This window comes from Callorhinchus milii, unplaced genomic scaffold, assembly GCF_018977255.1.
Source record: "Callorhinchus milii isolate IMCB2004 unplaced genomic scaffold, IMCB_Cmil_1.0 Scaffold17, whole genome shotgun sequence".
Taxonomy (NCBI): Eukaryota; Metazoa; Chordata; class Chondrichthyes; order Chimaeriformes; family Callorhinchidae; genus Callorhinchus; species Callorhinchus milii.
The window spans coordinates 7549239-7567556 of NW_024704758.1; the positions used below are offsets into that span (position 1 = coordinate 7549239).

Below are 18318 nucleotides of genomic sequence, written 5' to 3' on the forward strand. Positions count from 1 at the left end.
ATTGCATACTTTTGGAGCAAAGTTGTGCTCAGTTAAAAGCTATGCTTTGGATAAAACTCCAAGTGTGTTTTCGAGACACTTACCAGATCTCAGTCCTTCACCTGAACACCACCACCATTACGTCTGTATAGCACCTTTCACGTCATACATACAATTACAATAATTGTCCATTTAGTGACCATAGTGATAGACTACACAGCCATTAATGTAATATATTGGCTATACAGTCAATTCACTTTACAGTCTGTTCTGTGAAGCGCTTTGAGATGTCGAGAAGACGTGAAAAGCGCTATATCAAATGCAAGGATTATTATTATTATTATAAGAAATTAAACCTATGTGATCCTTGAGTGTCTGGGACTCTTACCAAGGTGTGGCCAGTAATCTGTCATTGCTTTCTGGGCCACTAGATGGAATAACATGTTGAGATGGAGCATGTTGGAGAAGAAAACAACTGATTGTCTCTATAGATCTGTACGGCCTAACCCTGCATCATTGACTCCTCATCTTTGGAGCAGGACTATAATATCGGAACAATGAAGATAAAGGAAATTAGAATAAAAAAAACAGCAGATTTCTAATTTGGAACCTTCTTTTTTTTATTCTGTTTCCACGTTTTAGGATAATTCAACATACCACATCGTCAATAACTGGTCATCCATCACCCAACCTCTCATTTATTGAAAGTAGCACTGTTTCTATGTGCACGGTTGTACAAATAGCTATGTACAGAGGTGCATTGTTCTGAATTTTAAATAATGTGGTTACAAACAATTCTGTTGCTAAATCAGGACAGCGAGATGTATCTAGAACTGCACTGTACTTGCAACACCTCCAGGATAGCTGTGAAAGGATTATTTTATACTAATCCCATCTCAGATGTCAGACATTACTTTGGAGATGTAACCCTTTAGCAGTCAATGACTTAGCTTCAATTAATTTTTTTTTGGAATAAACATTCATTAGCTTGCTCAATATACATTAACTATTAAGACATTTTATGTGGTTGGGTGGATTTTTAAAAAATTCCATCTATTGCTTTGAGAATTACACTACATTGTGTTATTTACCCCAGATGAAGTACAATCTCATTCATGTAATTTATATATTGTGTATATATACATATATTATATACACATACTTTGTATATAAAGATGCCAAGGGACAACAGATATTCAAAAAGCTGATGATTTGTTTGTTCTGTTGTATCCTGGCACTTCAAAGGAAGAAGATTATTCATTTATTTTTGACTGATTTTGAGGCTGACAATTTAAATTTAGGAATAGCAAAGAGATGGAAACACAGGAGCCCTGAAGGAACCCTGTCTCTCAATAATCTAAATAAACTGCCTGACCAATGATATTGCACATGACAGGCTTGCCAGAATTTCGTTTGTCAATATCTTGTTTATTAAGAGCTAATCACAGTCCATTAGTTCAGTCCACACTTTTAGATCTAGTGGCGATCTTGGCACTGGTTTTGGAAAGGGATGGGGGGAATCCTATAAAGCTGTAATTTATGCTGGTGATCTCAACAAAGGATCAACAGTGAATGCACCTGAAGTGTAAAAAGAAATTTCATCAAGGAAGGATTAGACAGGAACTAGAAATCATCCCTGAGGTATTAACATGCACTCAGGAGGGAGAGGAGCAAACCATTAGTGCTTCCAGGGAGGGTTTGTGCTGATAATTTCAGGGACAGAAACAAAATGACTGATGGTTACATTAAACCAGGGCAATTACAACCACACCCCAAAGAGTAACAAGACTGGACATGAGGGTCTGTGTTTGAGAATACCAGAGTCTGAACTTTTAGGATTAGCTGTCCTTCTAGTTCTATATCCAGGCAGGGTGAAACCTTGGGCGAGTTTCCTTACTCCACACGCCTAATAATAATCCCTCCAAAACAAAACAATAATAAGTTGGTCATTTTCAATCCACGACTGTTTGTGGGACACTGCTGTGCGCAATTGGCTGCTGCGTTTTGCCCACAAATATACGGTTAGTTCACTTCACAGTATATTCTGTGAAGCGCTTTGAGACGGCTAGAAGCCGTGAAAAGCGCTGCATCAAATGCAAGGATTATTATTATCCAAACAGCTCTGAAGATGAAAGATGGTTTTAGAGATACAAGTATCTTTTCAAATAGTCTTTGTAGTTTTAATTTACATGGCTTGCTGTCCCAATTTAGAGCACACTTGCTGTAACCACGCTCTTTGTAGTACAAGAGTTGGCATTTATATAGAGCATTTCATGTAGAAGGTACCACTTAGAGGCACTTCACAAAATGAGATATGAAGTGAATGCCTTTATTGGGACAAAAGTGGCAGCTCATTTATATCAGCAATATTTTACAGACAATGACCAGATGAGCCCGAGTAACTTATTAATCTGAATTGTTTGTAGATAAATTTGAATGAATTGCACTAATTAAAAGAGCAAACCTACACATTTCAGGGAGGGGGAAGATATATTCTGATCTGTGCACTCAAGTAGATAGGTAGTTGATGTGGGTTAATGGCTGCTTTGTTCTGTTCGGTAAGCTTTATATGTGCCTAGAAATAATGAAATATGTTATTCAATTTTATACAGTATGTGAATTAATTTTACAATCGCAGTGCAATGTAGCTTAAGTTAAGATTGCATTATTTATAAGGCCAAAGGGGCAAATGGAACAGATAGCGGTTAGACACACCACTGAATTCACTACCTGGAGAACACCGAGCAGAATAAAAACAACAGTTGCTGAATTAAGAAATTGTTGTTATAGATAAAACAAATTTTCAACTTGATGATAATTCCCAGTTTCACTTTGAATGTATAGTGGAGTTTCCACAGAAAAAGCACAACAGAATACAAGACTTTTATCCTGGACAACTATTGGTGCCTGCTGTGGACATTTATATATATATATATAGAAACACACTGATGACCTAGTTATCCTCAGTTTCCATGACAATGGTACATGAAATGCCTTCCTCCTCTGTTTGCCATCAGTTTGAGCAGCTGTAGACTGAGCTGCAGATTTTCTTTCCCTTCTCTTTCTCTCTGGGTTTTGTGCTGATGCAATGGAAATGCTATGGCACGTAAGAGCTGATTAAGCATTAAATTCATTCCGTGTTAGTTTCACCAGACACGATTACTCAAGTTAGAATGATTTTAAAAAAAAGCTTCAGTGGGCTAAATGTTACATGCTCTTTGCTGGTCGTGAAGAGCAGCCTGCCCGGCTTGAGGGAGGAAATCTAACAGTAGAAAGCAGCTGGAACACCAGTAATAAACAAATTGAGAAACCTTTCAGATTTTGTTGCACTGTTCATTATATGTGTGTAAAGTAAAAATAAATTGGGACCTGCAAACTCAACATAAAAAATTCAGAGGACACATTTCCTGCAATGGGTGATGAACAGAACGAGTATAAAAATGACATAATCATTTGCAAGGACTTACTCGTGTGTTTTTTTTCATAAGTTATGTTTTGTGGCTGCATCTTGGTGGGAGAGGTAAGTGTTGAGGAATAGAAAGGAATCCACGTATGCCTCATTCAATTCCAATCTCAGGAAGTGCACCCCTTCTCCCATTCACACCAGTATATTTTTTCCATTTTCACCAACTATTCTTATGATCTCTCTATTTAGCATCACATAGTGGCACACAATGACCCACGACGCTTGAGCACTGAATTGACACTGTCCAAATATATTTAATAATAATCTTTGCATTTGAGAGTCACATGTTGATCATGTCTTCGAGACGTCTCAGAGCGCTTCACAAAATATACTGTAAAGTGAATTGACTGTATATTTTGTGGGCGAAACACAGCAGCCAATTGTGCACAGCAGTGTCCCACAAACAGTTGTGGATTGAGTGACCGAATATTATCACTTATATTTTTTTAAGAAGGGATTATTACTCTTGGGAAAAGCGATTCACCAATCAACTGACAACCAGGTTCCTATGTGCTGCTAGGTAAACAGACGTGTTTGGAGTAGAGAAACTTGTCTAACGTTTCGCCCTGCCCGGTAACCAAACCCAAGTCCTCTCGCTTGCGATGGGTGTGCTCTAACCACTAAACTACAGGACTTTCACTTAAAAAAGGAGCTGAATTTCATTCCAGGTTTTAGCTGGGACAGTGAACTGCAAGTGGAAAGGGTAACCACACACTCTGCCTTAATACAAGCAGATGGAAAGTATCAGTCAGGGATAGATGTACTGTAAATTGTTTCTATCATGAGCAAGTTCAATTACTGAAGAAATTACCACTGGTGCCAAGTACTGTTTGCTAAAGTAATTCAATTCAGATGATGATGAGTGGGGACAAAAGGCCGGATACAGGAAAGTGGAATGTAGATGGAGGAAGCAGCTTCTGCCAAAGAGATTATTTAAATGCTGGGGTATGATTCATTTTGAATAGAGTTGTTCCAATTAAATTAATAGTCAATCTCTGAGTTTTCGTTTTTGGAAAGCACACACCATTTCGGAAAACGCTTATATATTACTTAATTATTAATCAAAATTGTTTTAATCATCCCCAAGAACCTATTCCATCTCTTTGCTTCACTTGCTTAAGGGTATTTTAACGATAAAATAATAGCGTCTTGGAACAGGAATGTCTATATTTTTTAATTATTCTTTTGTAAGGGATGACGGGGGTGAGAACTAATACTTTTGGCACGTACATGTACAGTGTGAGTTGAATATAAAATGAAGGTTGAAACCCTCTATCTAGTCCAAAGAAAACATCTCAATACCAATCTCAGAAGAGCCATTCTTGCTGCCTTGGTTATCCATTTGTTACACCAACCGATCAGCCTAATCTGCTCTGGTAAATCCGAGATCTGTAATTTCACCTCTCTTAGCCTGATCACTATTTTTTTTCCTTTTAGGCTACCAGTGGGTGATATTTCAAGCCTCCAGAAAAGAATTTCAATGGCAAAGTCAAGGGATCAGATCAGCTGCTTGCCCTTTCTAAAATGGTGTGGTGCATGAAGAATGATCAAGGAGGAGGAAAAAAATACAACTACAATCCCCAAAACAAAACTCTAAAAAAGTCAAATTTCTTATATTTTCAAAACACCCCAGTATTTCATTAAAGGGTGGGCACTTTATTATGTGCTCTACATTGTTTTGTAGAGAATAACAGATGGCAGAAGATGGCAGAGCTAAGCTTTAATGTACATGGAGAGTGTGCACAATGCTATAAACCCAGAGAGGCAAGCTTCAGTAGTCTCTAAATGTCAACAGAAGCAATTAAATCAAGAAAACAACAAGATGCAACTCAGCTGAAAGTGTTGTTTCAATGGTCAGTTCTATTGATTCTCGGACACTCAGCTCCTCCTGTGCTGCATCTTGTCTTATTCTTCATTTATCTAAAGTGCCAGGGCACATAGGATTCACTCCAGGGGTCCCCTGGATTTCTCATTGACTACTGTGCTCAATTATTTTATCTCCACATTTATTCTCGAAGAGAAATAAATATTTCCTGTTGGAAAAGCCTCAATCCAGTTTCCTATGATCACTGATTTCCTCTTTCCAAAGGCATAATAACACATTATATCTCAGTTTTATCTTCGTTAATTATAGCTTTGTTCCAGGAGATTGGTTTATTGCTCACACAATGCTCCTTTTACTTGCATTTCGACTTCAACATTGTACATGTCTTACATTGCATTGAACAACATAGAGAAGAACTCCTGGTAGTTCAATGGGTAATTACATCAGCATGATACTCAAACAATCACATGGTTACTGATAAAATCTTCACAGTAAATTGGACTGAAGGACAGGCACTACTTTATTAAAAACAAGATATTTGGAAGAAATCTCCAAAATGTTACTAAAAGTTAAACATATCAGATAGTGGTCTGGTGACTTCAATAGAATGTGAATTATGATTGCATTAAGCCAAATTGCTATCATTTTGTTAGAAAGTTTAAGCCTTTTTATTGCAGTTGACTTAGTAACAGTTCAGTTCTCAGAGAACACAGGCTGCTGCTTCAGAATATGTCAACCTGACCTGCAAATTTACGAGCAAATCATGAGAGAAGAAGCTTGGATTCCTAAAATAGGCAGTTCAATTACATTGCGTTGAACAATACAGAGAAAAATATGACAGAGCCACAGGAAAATCTTCTACAAACATTTCTACGAGATTCCGAGACTCTTTTTAAAGAGTGAACACCAACTTACTAATGTTTTTCTTCCTATTTCTTTCCCTCCTCTCCTAAGGTGGCCATTGAAATTCAGTGCTTCCAGTGATCATTTTCCATGCACGGACTTGAAGAGAGGGAGGGTTACCTATCTGTTTGATTACAAGTGAGAAGTGTGAAGTAACATGAGTGATGGCCATTGGGCTATTAGACTATTAGTGGTCAATTGCCTGCAGCCCATGAATAATAGTCAATGTACTATTAACCATTAAATCAAAAGCAATGCTCAATAGACAATTAGGCCAAGAGTGAGGAGAAATGGTTATATTCCTCTTGATCAACTGTTACACTCACACATGCCATGGGGTGTAACTATTATATGAAAAAATATAAGTTGTGCATTTCCAGAATTTACCACTTGGTTCCTGGTAAACCTCTGAAAAGGTTTAATTAAATGCAATGACCATACTTTTCTGTAACATAAAGGGAAGTGACTGTGGGTGGAGGCAAAAACATAGACTTGAGCACCTTTGCTGATACCAGCTCTGGTCAGCAAAAGCACCAGGGACTGTGGTGTATTAAGATGCCCACAAATCTACAATCATACAGTAGCATGAGAAAGCTAGCTTACCAGGCAATGGCGAGCTTACAGCTCAGAACAAATGGGAGGTAGAGTACTCACAATGCTCAAAATATACAACTGAATGTTTAAAATTACTATCCACATCCAGAGCAAATCTAAACCACTGCTGTACCATGAATCACTATCTGCCTCCATTGAGGCTACAGAGAGCAACATATTAACGAAAGGTTTGATCTGCAAACGGAAATAAAAGTTCATTCTCGCCGCCTCTCAGTGTCAGGCAGATGACAGCTTCTGTTCTGTGTTGCTCATTCAACCTGTCACTGGAGGTTATAACAACCTTGAGCAGAAGCGACCTAGTGTCAGACTCGAATCCACTTTACAGAAATGAGCGAGAGAGCTGCAGCCTTGGCCAGTTACTGCTGTTTTATAGCACAAGAACATATTGATATCTTGAGAACCGCATGCAACTTTGAGTATCAATTGCAGACAGCCCAAATTTGAGGCAATCAATCAATAAATCAATCAAGCATGCACACTTGGTTCTTGAGTTCCTGTAAAAAACAGAATTCTGTTTTTTGTATCCAAACTAGCCGCCATATTGTTCCTCTTGATCTCCACCCTGCTCTCGATTTTGATAACAAAAAATTGGCTTCTATGCATGGGATGGGCTTTGTCTGGGACACAATGGACAGATCACCTTAGCTTTGCTGATCCGGGTTCCATGCATCGCCCAGCCGTGGCTGTTACAGCGTAACTGAGCCAATTAACAATGATGGACATATTGTATATAGCTGTCAGAAGGCTGGTATTTTATCCGAATAAAAACAGTTGCAAGCCCACTGAAATGAACAGATTGGAGTTTAATTTTAACAGTGAGGCAGATTGCAAGCGAGTTATTTCTTTGGTGAGTGAGTCTCAATAAAATGCATCAGACAAGTCTTTAATTATGATTCAGAGCTATATATTTATAACAAAGACACACCTAAAGAAGAACATTCTCAAGAACAGGTTATACCAGTCACTCATTAGGAGCCTCTTTTGTAAATGTACATCAAATGCACCAGTTGAAAGTGTGGCCTATTATAAGGCATGGTAAACGTTCTATCAGTGCTGATAATTCTGTGATGGATGCAGAAAGAGCCAGAGTAAATTTTCACTTTAGTAATTACTGTAAGATGAAAATTAACAGTGCATCTTGTATTGCTTGTCACAAGAGACATCGTTCAAGCCAATAGTTTAGAAATGTAATATCTTAACTAGCACTACATAATTTTCAAGTGCACTTAAATCTTATTCAAGAGCGAGTGCGTACATAGATATAATAGACCTCACAGCTTATCTTTAACATAAAAAAAACAAGTCCTTTAAAAAAGTTTTTTGTTGGTTCTTAGCATTGAAGCCGATTATAATCTTTGGCAACACTGACTTCAAAGTACAAGGCATACTAAGAATGAATAAAAAGATGAGAGTGACTTGGCTGGAAACGAGAGGGAGAAGAGGATAATGCCTGAACCTTTGCCTGAGCTCTAAGTGCTTTTGGATGAGGATGTGAGAAGATTATCTCCTGATACTACAAGCGTTAGTTACTTCATCCTAATGGAAGCAATTTTTTTAACATTTAAGTGTTTTGGTAGCAAAATTACCTGAAGCAACAATTTATGTTGGTCAACCAATATCCTTATGTTAGGTGGTGGGGGGTGGGAGGTGAGGAGATTATAAAAACCTCTTCACACATTAGTTTCTTGTAGTCTTCCTAGAAATAGATGCAGTCCAATCCATCTGTTGTGATGTTGTTGTACTGATGATTTGATTGCAGAATGCACAAACATAAATAGCTTCTTAATAATCATGAAAAGTCAAACAAGGATACCCAGCTACTATACCGTTAGTGCGGAGCTAAATATTACTCATTTTGCAGCAATAACAGATGTTATTTTATTTTTGCAAGAAAAAAAATGAATGTGAAGTGCTAGTGTTCAATTTGACAGAGGTAGAGGCGAGAAAGGTACCCTTTGCTAAATGGTCATCAAATCATTCCGGCTTGCAAAGAAGTGATCAAGGTAAGCAGTTAACTGGCTGTAAAATTTTTATGATTTAAAAAATAAATCCATAGATTAGTCAATTCGCTTTCTAACATATTCTATGAAGAGCTTTGAGTACTCACAATGACACGATAAGGCACTATATCAAATGCAAAGATCATTATTATAAAATCTATTCTTATGTAATATCAATATCTAAGCCGGTCCTCTTTTCATGTTGGTTCTTTAAGGAGGTTTTCCTAAAATAAACAAGCCATACACAGAACTGCTGTAAAATAGCTTTAATTAATACACACACACACCACACACATAGCATGTTATATTGTTGTTTTTTTGCCACATTATTTCACTGATCACTGCAAGTTCTGCACAAAATACATGTTCAAATATATTCCAGCCAGATCAGCACAAGCCATTTAAACAAGATTTCAATGTCACAAAACATGCAAAATTTGTTAAATTTCAAAATCATAGATACATATACAAAGCATGCCTGCATCCTACCTTAAAAAACACAAGTACAAAATGCCACAATATCCTGTCAAAGGTTTTTTTCTTTATGGCTGCAAAAAACAAATCTGTTCATGATAAAGACAGGTACTAAGACTGAGTTCAAAGCTACAACTTCAAAGTCCCAATATACTGAAACCACAACACCAAAGGCACACAAATCGATTTAGGCTGAATGTTAGAAATACAGTGACACTCTCTTAAGATCAATTTGCTTTTGCTAATGTAATGGAGGGAAAGAGAGAGAAAGAAGAGAGCAAAAAAGAGACATTTGGGATCCAAAATGGTTCATGGGCTTAGCTATGCTTTCCACCTAGTCACCAAACATTTGCATCAATATTCCATCCTAATGCGCCAGTACACCACACCAATGCTTTGCAGCAACAAACTCCCATTATCGCTCCACGCCAAGGTGCCTGTAAAGTACATCAATTTGCAACAATTGAATGCACTCTCGCACTAATGTAAGATGCCAATGGGCTAGTACACCACAGTTTTGTACCATGTTCTGCCCAAACCTTTCATCCTGTCATACCTATACTCTACACCATTGCACACACTATCACGCTTATCCCCTGTGCCAATGTTCCACTCCATTATGCTAGCACACACTGCACTATTCTGCCAGTGCCTCACATTGATACCCCAATGTTCTGTGCCATTTGGTCAACATTGCAACACCTTCCCACTGCTAAGGTTTACAGCACAATTTAATATCACTGTTGGTCTCAGGTAAAGAAGTGAATCAGGATCCACAAACAGTATTATGTTGCTGACATTTGTAAAATGACCTCATGTGGCAATCTCTCTCTTCCTGTCGTCCAATGACAAAAACAATGCATCAGCTAGTGCACTCTCCACTTCTCTGTCACTCAACACCAACACATGCCTCCTTCACAAATCAGAGTGTTGGTAACTGGATTGTCATATTTCTATTTTAAGCACATTTCAAAGCGATCGGCATTCTTTCTGTGTGTATTTTGTAACAGTCAGCAATCAACATCAATCAGTTTATGTGTGTGTGTGGTGTGTGTGTGTGTGTGTGAGGGTGGGGGGAATACAAGATCATAAAGGTGCATATTTTGAAGGCTGAAAAACCTTCAATGGATAATTGAATTCCACATAAGCGCAACCCTCACAAAACATATCAGACCATAGACTCAGTAGCGCATAAAACCTAGAAACTCACAAAAGTACAAAAATGGAAAATTACTCACAAAGTATTTGTACTGTAAAAAATACCAAATTCCCACAATATATATGTGTGTATATATAAATATAGGCACTAGATCAGAGACTACAGCAGATCTTACTGAACAAATACAACACCAGTCACAGGTTTAACTAGGGCTAAATGTTCAGGTCTTCACCAGCAAAGTCAATGTCACTCTCAGAACAGTGTACAAATAAATGTTTAACACATTGATCCAAATCATCATGCAGAAAGAATTAAAAGTTAACTTTGTGTTTTCTAAACTAAGTTCAGACAAATACGTTTCATTTAATGTGCTCCTTTATAACTGTAGTCATTCTGCAACAGAGTTGTCAGGTTAACTATTTTGTTTTTAAAACAAAGCTCAGGTAATACTGTAGTGCTATTTAATTTCCTGGGGAAGTCAGCAGTCTGTGGGGTAACGCTGTTCTATTGTCGATCCCTACTTGAAGCAAGGAGTGAAGGCTGGCATTGGAGAGGCAACTGATGTTAGGTCATATTTGTGCATGATCCACTGAAGACATCTTTGCATTCCAGCAGTGAATACGGTCACTCATTTCCATCGGTACTTCACTGAGAGTTGCTTTTAAGAAAAAGGATAGATGACATCAATTATTTACTGAAGAAAGAAGAAAATGCATCGCGTTTCTATTGTTTCACCTACAAACTTTACATATGTGAAGTGCTTTGAGATGTGATAAGGTGCTACATCAAATGTAAGGATTATTATTGTTGTTTCTTTGTTAGCAAATCCTAAATATTAAGAGCTGCAATATATAATGAAATATGGGTTCCATTCTCTGTATTCAGCATGTTTATTGTGCTATTCAACCACAGGCACCCAACCAAATTAACCTTTGTAGCAAACAAGAACCGAATCAATTAAAATGTGAAAATCTTGGGATTGGTTTGCAAAACGGAAAGAAAAAAAACAATCCGGTGAGCATCATAACTTCCTAGAAAAGATATGGTATTGGCTTCTGTATCCTAGGCAGAGTCAACACACCAGAAATAGCCAAATGCAGTCACTGTAATTTTGTTCCAATAAACAAGAGCCATGACTCAAAATAAAAGCCATTTTAAGGGCTTCGAGAGGCAGGTGGGCATCAGTCAGGAAGCAACCATCACTATCCTTTGACCCCTCTATTAAGCCACACAATTGTATAAACCGAGATGATTTCATCATGACAGGTTTTTTTCTCTGCTAAAGACTGGCTAAATGCCAACTCACTCCTTTCATTCAAAGAGTATATTCATGTCCTAAAGCCTTTTAAGATCACTATGTACATGCAAATTATTTGGTCGGGCACCAACCCCATTCAAATAGCAACGTTACTCTTCCACACTTGAATAATTAGCTACTGATATCACTGTCTACCACTAATGCACTTTGAATCCATTTATAAAAGCATTACATTTGTACTGTGCAGCTTCTATACAGCTGAATAATGTTCACTCCACTTACCTACCCTCATTCAAACTGCTGTCATCATTACCCAGAAAGGGAATCTCCTCTTTCTCCTTCCCTCCCAGAATTAAGTATTGTTTCTCCATGTCTACGACGCACTGGTAAATAAAAAAAATACTCAATTTGTCTCTTCCCGCATCAAACTATAATTGTTCTGGAAAATAATTTAACACGTTATACCTTCAGGGATCTTAATGTCTGCAGCCCAAAGGAGAAGGTTTTCTCATCAGCTTCTGCCAAGAGAGAAAATAACTCAAGTTGAGGTAACGATGAAGGTCTTTTTTGGTGGTATTTAAATAGAGCTATATAGCATGGAAACAACTACAAATTACATTTGTATTGTGCCTTCCACGTTGGGAGGACATCCCAAGGCGCTGGACAGTTAGGGATTTGGACCCGAGCAAGGTGCTGGGATTAGGACGGGTGGAAGGCTGGGAGGGTAGGGGTAGGAGGGCGACATAAGGCACAGACAAAGAGGAGAGTCTTGAAACGTGCCTTGAAGAGGGAAAGGGAGGGTGCAAGCCAAATGGCACTGTGGGATGGAGTTCCAAAGGATGGGGGCAGAAAGGCTGAAGGTCTGACTGCCGATGGTGGGGCAGGCATGTGGGGGACGTGGAGCAAGCCAGAGCCTGCTGAGCAGAGGGAGCTGACAGGTCGAATTGGTTAAGCATGACCTTCCCTTTCATGAATTCATTTGCTAACAGTATTCCTTTATATCAGGAATCAGAGTCACACAAATTGGAATTCTTTCCAGAAACTGGAAGTACGTTATGCCAACCCATGGGAACTTTGCTCATGTATTTCCAGAGCAGACTCCCCACAGATCAACATGAATTCTAATGGGATTGCTTACTGATGCCTGCACTGATTCAGGCGTGTACTGTATTCACTGTATTTTTAATGCATCTTTTTACTATACATTTTAAGCAAAATGGGACACTGGAAAGCATATATTAATAAAAATGATAATATTGGTTAGTTTGAAAACGTACCGACTACAATTATTGAGCATTCAATAATGACCTGTCCTACTGTGACTGCAATCTTTTCTATTTGGCCTATAATCTTGCAAGGGTAAGGTGTCCTTGGTTTTTCGGTTTTACCCTCGTCCGTTTGCATGAGTTCCTTGAGCCTGAAAACAGAAAAGAACTGCTTAAAAGGAGTTTGTTTACTTGCCCTACGCTGGCCGATTCTGAAGACTGAACTTACATAATGCATACATGCTATGGACAGTAATTACTGTATCGACAAATATAGAAACAGTTGAGAGCGAACAAGTCTTTCTGTGGAGACTGATTGCAGTAATAGGGCATCAATGCAGTAGTATATACAAAATCACCACTTCCTCCATTCCTCTCTCTTACTTATAAATGATTTTGCATTTCCGCCTTCAGTCATCTCCTACCAGGTCGGCAAATGAAAAAAATCTTTCAAGATAAAATGTCACGGTTGTCTTTAAAATTTATTCAAGGCACAAAAGGTAACGTTACCAACCTTGCTAGATCTTGATGGAGATAACTCTCCCACTCCTTCCCCATGCTGACAACCTCTCAGCTCACAGTGAGCTGGTTCTCACAGAGTGGAAAACACAAAGTTTAATCCTATTTTTCCCTTACATATGAAACAACATCGCCAGTAGAAGAGGAAATAATAGAGAAAAACAAATGTCTACAATCAGGTAGGATATGATGTTACCTACCCCAGGTTGTCAGCACAGGCAGAGGACATCAGATTATATCGGCAGCCAGTGTCAATCTGTACATTTACCTCTGTGCCAGCACACTTAAAAAAACAGTAACACAAAGCAAGGTTAAAAATGGTCCCAAAAGCCACACTGTGTGTCAACAATCGTCGGTGATTCTCCATTGGTTGGTAAATTTAAAGCTCATTTAAGAACTTGTAACTAACTCAGTTACCTTACAGCGCACAAATATCAGGTCCTCCACATTGGTTCCTTTTGGACGCTCTGTCTTGGTCTGACAAAGGCCATTGCTCTGCACTGGGAAGGTGTTGGTGGCAGACCATGTCCCTCGATTGTTGGCTCGAAATTTTGACAAGTTGGTTTCCAATAGACGCCTCTGCAAAATGTTATGTGGCTGCTGAAAATAGAACAAATAGTATTGAAAATCATACTAACAAAGTGGCCTCTGCATTCCGCAGGAGCTTATCTGCAATTACCTTTCCGCTAAGTGATTCCTGCTGGAATGAAACGGGATTTCATTGATCCAACTGTGCCAGGGTGCCAATCTGGTTTGTTTTTACCATTAAGAATAAATTCTCACTGATGCTGAATAACAGCTTATTATAACAGTCATATGACCGTTCCAATTCTTCTTTCCATTTAACAATGCGACTAACAATTATTTTTTCTTACGCATGCGGAAACCCATCACCGTGCTTAAGAGTACCCAAACCAAGCTGACATTTCCATGCATCCCACCTACACAGGGAAATCCCAGAGATCGACTGTTGGAATGGAATGCGCACTCTCTCTCTGGAGGGACGCATTCTGCTTACCTCATCTAACAAGGGAGGGGAAATACAAGCAAAATTCAGAGATAAATGCAAGACAGTTTGCAAATAACCTGCAGGGCACATCTGTCTCAGGAATGATGCTGGGCACCCTCTGCAAATATCAGACGCCTGGTTTCATGTAGTCTGGATCCTTGTGAGACAGACCCGAGATGAGTCATACTGAGCAAAATCGGCTAATTGTGGACGTGTGCTGTTCTCACAGTCAAATGTCTGTCCAGCGCACGACATTGCATGCAGGATTCTAACAGCCAAAAATCAGCACCTCCACAGACGAGAAAAATTAAAATCTCTCCTAAATCAACAGATCGGATTAACCACAAATCAGTGGTCTTACAATTTCATTGCTCTGTGCAAATTCTATATGATATTTAGAAAAATATTTTACCAGCAAACTTCTCTTTCTTTGCTTTAATTACAACCACTGAATACCATTACTTTTTTTTATTAGATTATATATAATAATAATCCTTGCATTTGATATAGCGCTTTTCACGTCTTCCAGATGTCCCAAAGCGCTTCACAGAATATACTGTAAAGTGAACTGACTGTATATTTGTGGGCGAACGCGGCAGCCAATTGCGCACAGCAATATCCCACAAACAGTCATGGGTTGAAAATGACCAATTTAGTATTGTTTTGTTTTTTGGAGGGATTATTATTAGGCTCTGTGTGGAGTACGGAAACTTGCCCAAGGTTTCGCCCTCTGCCTGGAATTGAACTCAGGTCTCTTGCTTGCAAAGCGAGTGCTCTAACCACTGAGCTACAGGACTCCATTGTATATACATTAAAAAATTGAGGCTAATCTTTACACATGTTGCAGATGTGGAATGATTTTCAAAGTATTCGCTAATGATAAAAATCCTTGCATTTGATAATAGCACCTTATCCTTGCATTTGAGACGTCTCAAAGCGCTTCACAGAATATACTGCAAAGTGGATTGCTTGTATATTTTGTGGGTGAAATGCAGCAGCCAATATTTACTATTCAATATTCGACGTGGAGCAGGAGGGAGCATTAGAGATTGGAGATATGGGAATTCCCTGCTGTTTCTCTCCTCCAGAACTAGATGGGGATCAGAAAGTAACTCCCCCTTGTCTGCTGCCCTGACCTCCTCAGCCAGATCACTGGAAACTGCGAAGTGCCTTTGCGCAGCTAATAAAAAGGATGTGCTTCTCCAAAGAATAAATTCCAAACCATATGGTTATGCCCAGCACCGTAACTACATTCATTCGCTTCTGCGATTATCAAAGAAGGAGATCGGGCACTCAGTACATCAAACAGATATTTAGTTTGGTCCCCAATAAGGAACCACCCCCCCCCCCCACCTCCCCTAAACTGCTTCAACATAAAGACATGTGATTGAATACAGAAACTCGCCACGTTGTGGTGGGATCAAATTTTCAATACCTCGGTTCGAAAGATATTATCCTTCCAATGAAAAGGGAGGCGGGAATAGGCGAAGGCGGTTCGCAAATTGTACAATATACTTTACAGTGTATTCTGCAAAGCGCTTCGAGTCGTCTCAACCAAAAATGATAAGAGGCTATATCCATCAAACACAAGGATTATTATTAATAATAATTTAGGAGGGTGTTGGGGGGGGGGGAGGGAGGGAGGGAGGGAGGGAAGAGGGAGAGGGAGGGAGGGAGAAGGGAGGGAGGGTAAAGACTAAAGGAATCATCAGAGCAGGATCCTACTTTAAACATCAGAACTATATTAAGGGGAGAATAACTGGAGAAGATGAACAACGTGGAGGTTCCTAAATGACCTGAGTTTCCATCCACCTCTCCCTCTCTCTTTCTCTTTCTCTCTCTCTTTCTCTTTCTCTCTCTCCTCTCTCTCTTTCTCTTTCTCTCTCTCTCTCTCTTTCTCTCTCTCTCTCTCTTCTCTCTCCCTCTCTCTTTCTCTCTCTCTCTCTCTCTCTCCCTCTCCCCCAAAAAACAGGACCAGACTGAAGCTCACGGTTTCCTTGGAGGTGCCCAGTTTCTTGAGGCCGTCCAGTGGGAGCAGATCCGCCGAGTCCTTGTGGATGAACTGAACAGTCTGTTTCATCCGTCTCTGTTGGCGGAGAGAGGCGGCGTCCCGAATATCCATCTGCTGCCTTCGGCTCCCGGTCAGAATATCCGAGTAGAACATCCTCCACAGCCTGGAACAGCCAAAGGGGAGAGAGAGAGAGAGAGAGAGGGGGCAGTGGGGAAGGTTAAAGGCAAAGTGGTCCCCACACACACACACACACACACACACGTCCTTGAATGGTCTGAGCGCTGTCCCACCTCCCGCTCAGGATGTCTCTCCTCTCTCTGCCCCTCTCTGTGGCTTCTGCTCCTTTAAAGCAACGCCTCTCAATCATCAGTGATTGACGTTGAAAATGTACCAACCCCCCCTACCCCCCCCACCACACCACACCCCACACACACACCCCCTCCTCTCACACACTCCCCTGATGCGATGCAGGGAATCTCAGCCCCAGGGGACCACCTTCATCCAACCCTCCACACCTGCCACAGTCATCAGGACAGCGCGCGGACGGCCACAGGGGCAATGCTGAGGATTTGCGGCTGTATTATATGTGATGTCTGTGCCGGGCTGCAGGGGGTGGGAGAGCCACCGACCCGCCCGCCCGCCCGCCCGCCCGGCCGGCAGCCGCTCACTCACAAGCCGCCTCCAGTTTCTGGAGCCGCCTCTTTAGCTCCATCTTCAATCTTCGTGATGGTGATCTCCTGCAGCTGATGTAGCTGAGTCCTGCAGCTCAGTGGTTAAAGCGCTCGCTTTGCAAGCGAGAGACCTGAGTTCAGTTCCAGGCAGAGGGCGAAACCTTGGGCACGTTTCCTTACTCCGCACAGAGCCTAATAATAATCCCTCCAAAAAAACAAAACAATAATAAATTGGTCATTTTCAATCCACGACTGTTTGTGGGACATTGCTGTGCGCAATTGGCTGCCGCGTTCGCCCACAAATATACAGTCAATTCACTTTACAGTGTGTTCTGTGAAGCGCTTTGGGACGTCCTCCCGACGTGAAAAGCGCTATATCAAACGCAAGGATTATTATTGTTATGATTATTATCTCCTATCACCCACAAAATCTTCAGTCATTTCGCTTGATAGTGTATTCGGTGAAGCGCTTTGAGACGTCTCAAAGACATGATAAGGCGCTATATAAATCAAATGCAAGGATTATTATTATTGTTATTTATTATTATCCAGCATCCTACCTTCCTTAAGTGTTGCAGGCCAGGAATCATAGAGAGTAACTAACGTCCAAAAGGGTTACGAGGAAGGGTGTTTGAGGATAGGATGCTGGACAAATTTAAAAAATAGTTTGGCACCAAAATGAAATGATTGTGTAGGGTGGGTGTTTTGGAAGGATAATCTTAATGGGCCAAGACGTCTGTGTTTTTATTCCTACCTCTCTTGATTTCCATCTGCAAAGCACAAACTACTTTGACTGAGAGTCTGTTCCACCCACTGAATATCCACTACAGTTGGTATGAGGAGAAAATGCAAATCTCTTCTCACCTTAATTTAGCTTGAAATTTGTTTATATTCTATTGGATTTCGAAGTTGAACTTGCTTGCATCTGCTGGTGTGAATTGTGCCGTATTATTGTGGCACGTGTAGCCTGATACTCCATTATTTTTTGATTGAGTTTGGACATGTAAAGATACGCTACACTTGTACGTTGTTGTGCAATAGCTCCAGTGCAAGATTTAAGATGGCTATTTTAGAAAACCAAAAGTAAAAGTTGGCCTTCAAGACCCTGTAAATGATTGATGATTTTTCTGTCTATTTTTTCATGCTGAATTTCATTTTTATGAA

At 39.9% G+C, this 18318-nt stretch overlaps 1 protein-coding gene across 3 annotated transcripts; it reads right to left on the bottom strand.

Moving 5' to 3' along the window:
* Nucleotides 1-9039: 9039 nt before the first annotated feature.
* Nucleotides 9040-16682, bottom strand: LOC103174926 (nuclear receptor-interacting protein 3). Of its 3 annotated transcripts, none has more exons than XM_007887565.2 (7): nucleotides 16463-16682; nucleotides 13881-14060; nucleotides 13664-13746; nucleotides 12957-13096; nucleotides 12145-12197; nucleotides 11966-12062; nucleotides 9040-11079 (listed from the first exon to the last, which is right to left on the bottom strand). In XM_007887565.2, the coding sequence occupies exons 1-7, from the start codon at nucleotides 16634-16636 to the stop codon at nucleotides 10991-10993; spliced, it is 816 nt and encodes a 271-aa protein (XP_007885756.2). In that variant the 5' UTR covers nucleotides 16637-16682; the 3' UTR covers nucleotides 9040-10990. The 3 variants fall into 3 exon arrangements, with proteins under 3 accessions (XP_007885756.2, XP_007885755.2, XP_007885757.2); XM_007887564.2 differs by having other exon boundaries at nucleotides 13881-14063; XM_007887566.2 differs by having other exon boundaries at nucleotides 11011-11079; nucleotides 11962-12062; nucleotides 13881-14063.
* Nucleotides 16683-18318: the final 1636 nt, after the last annotated feature.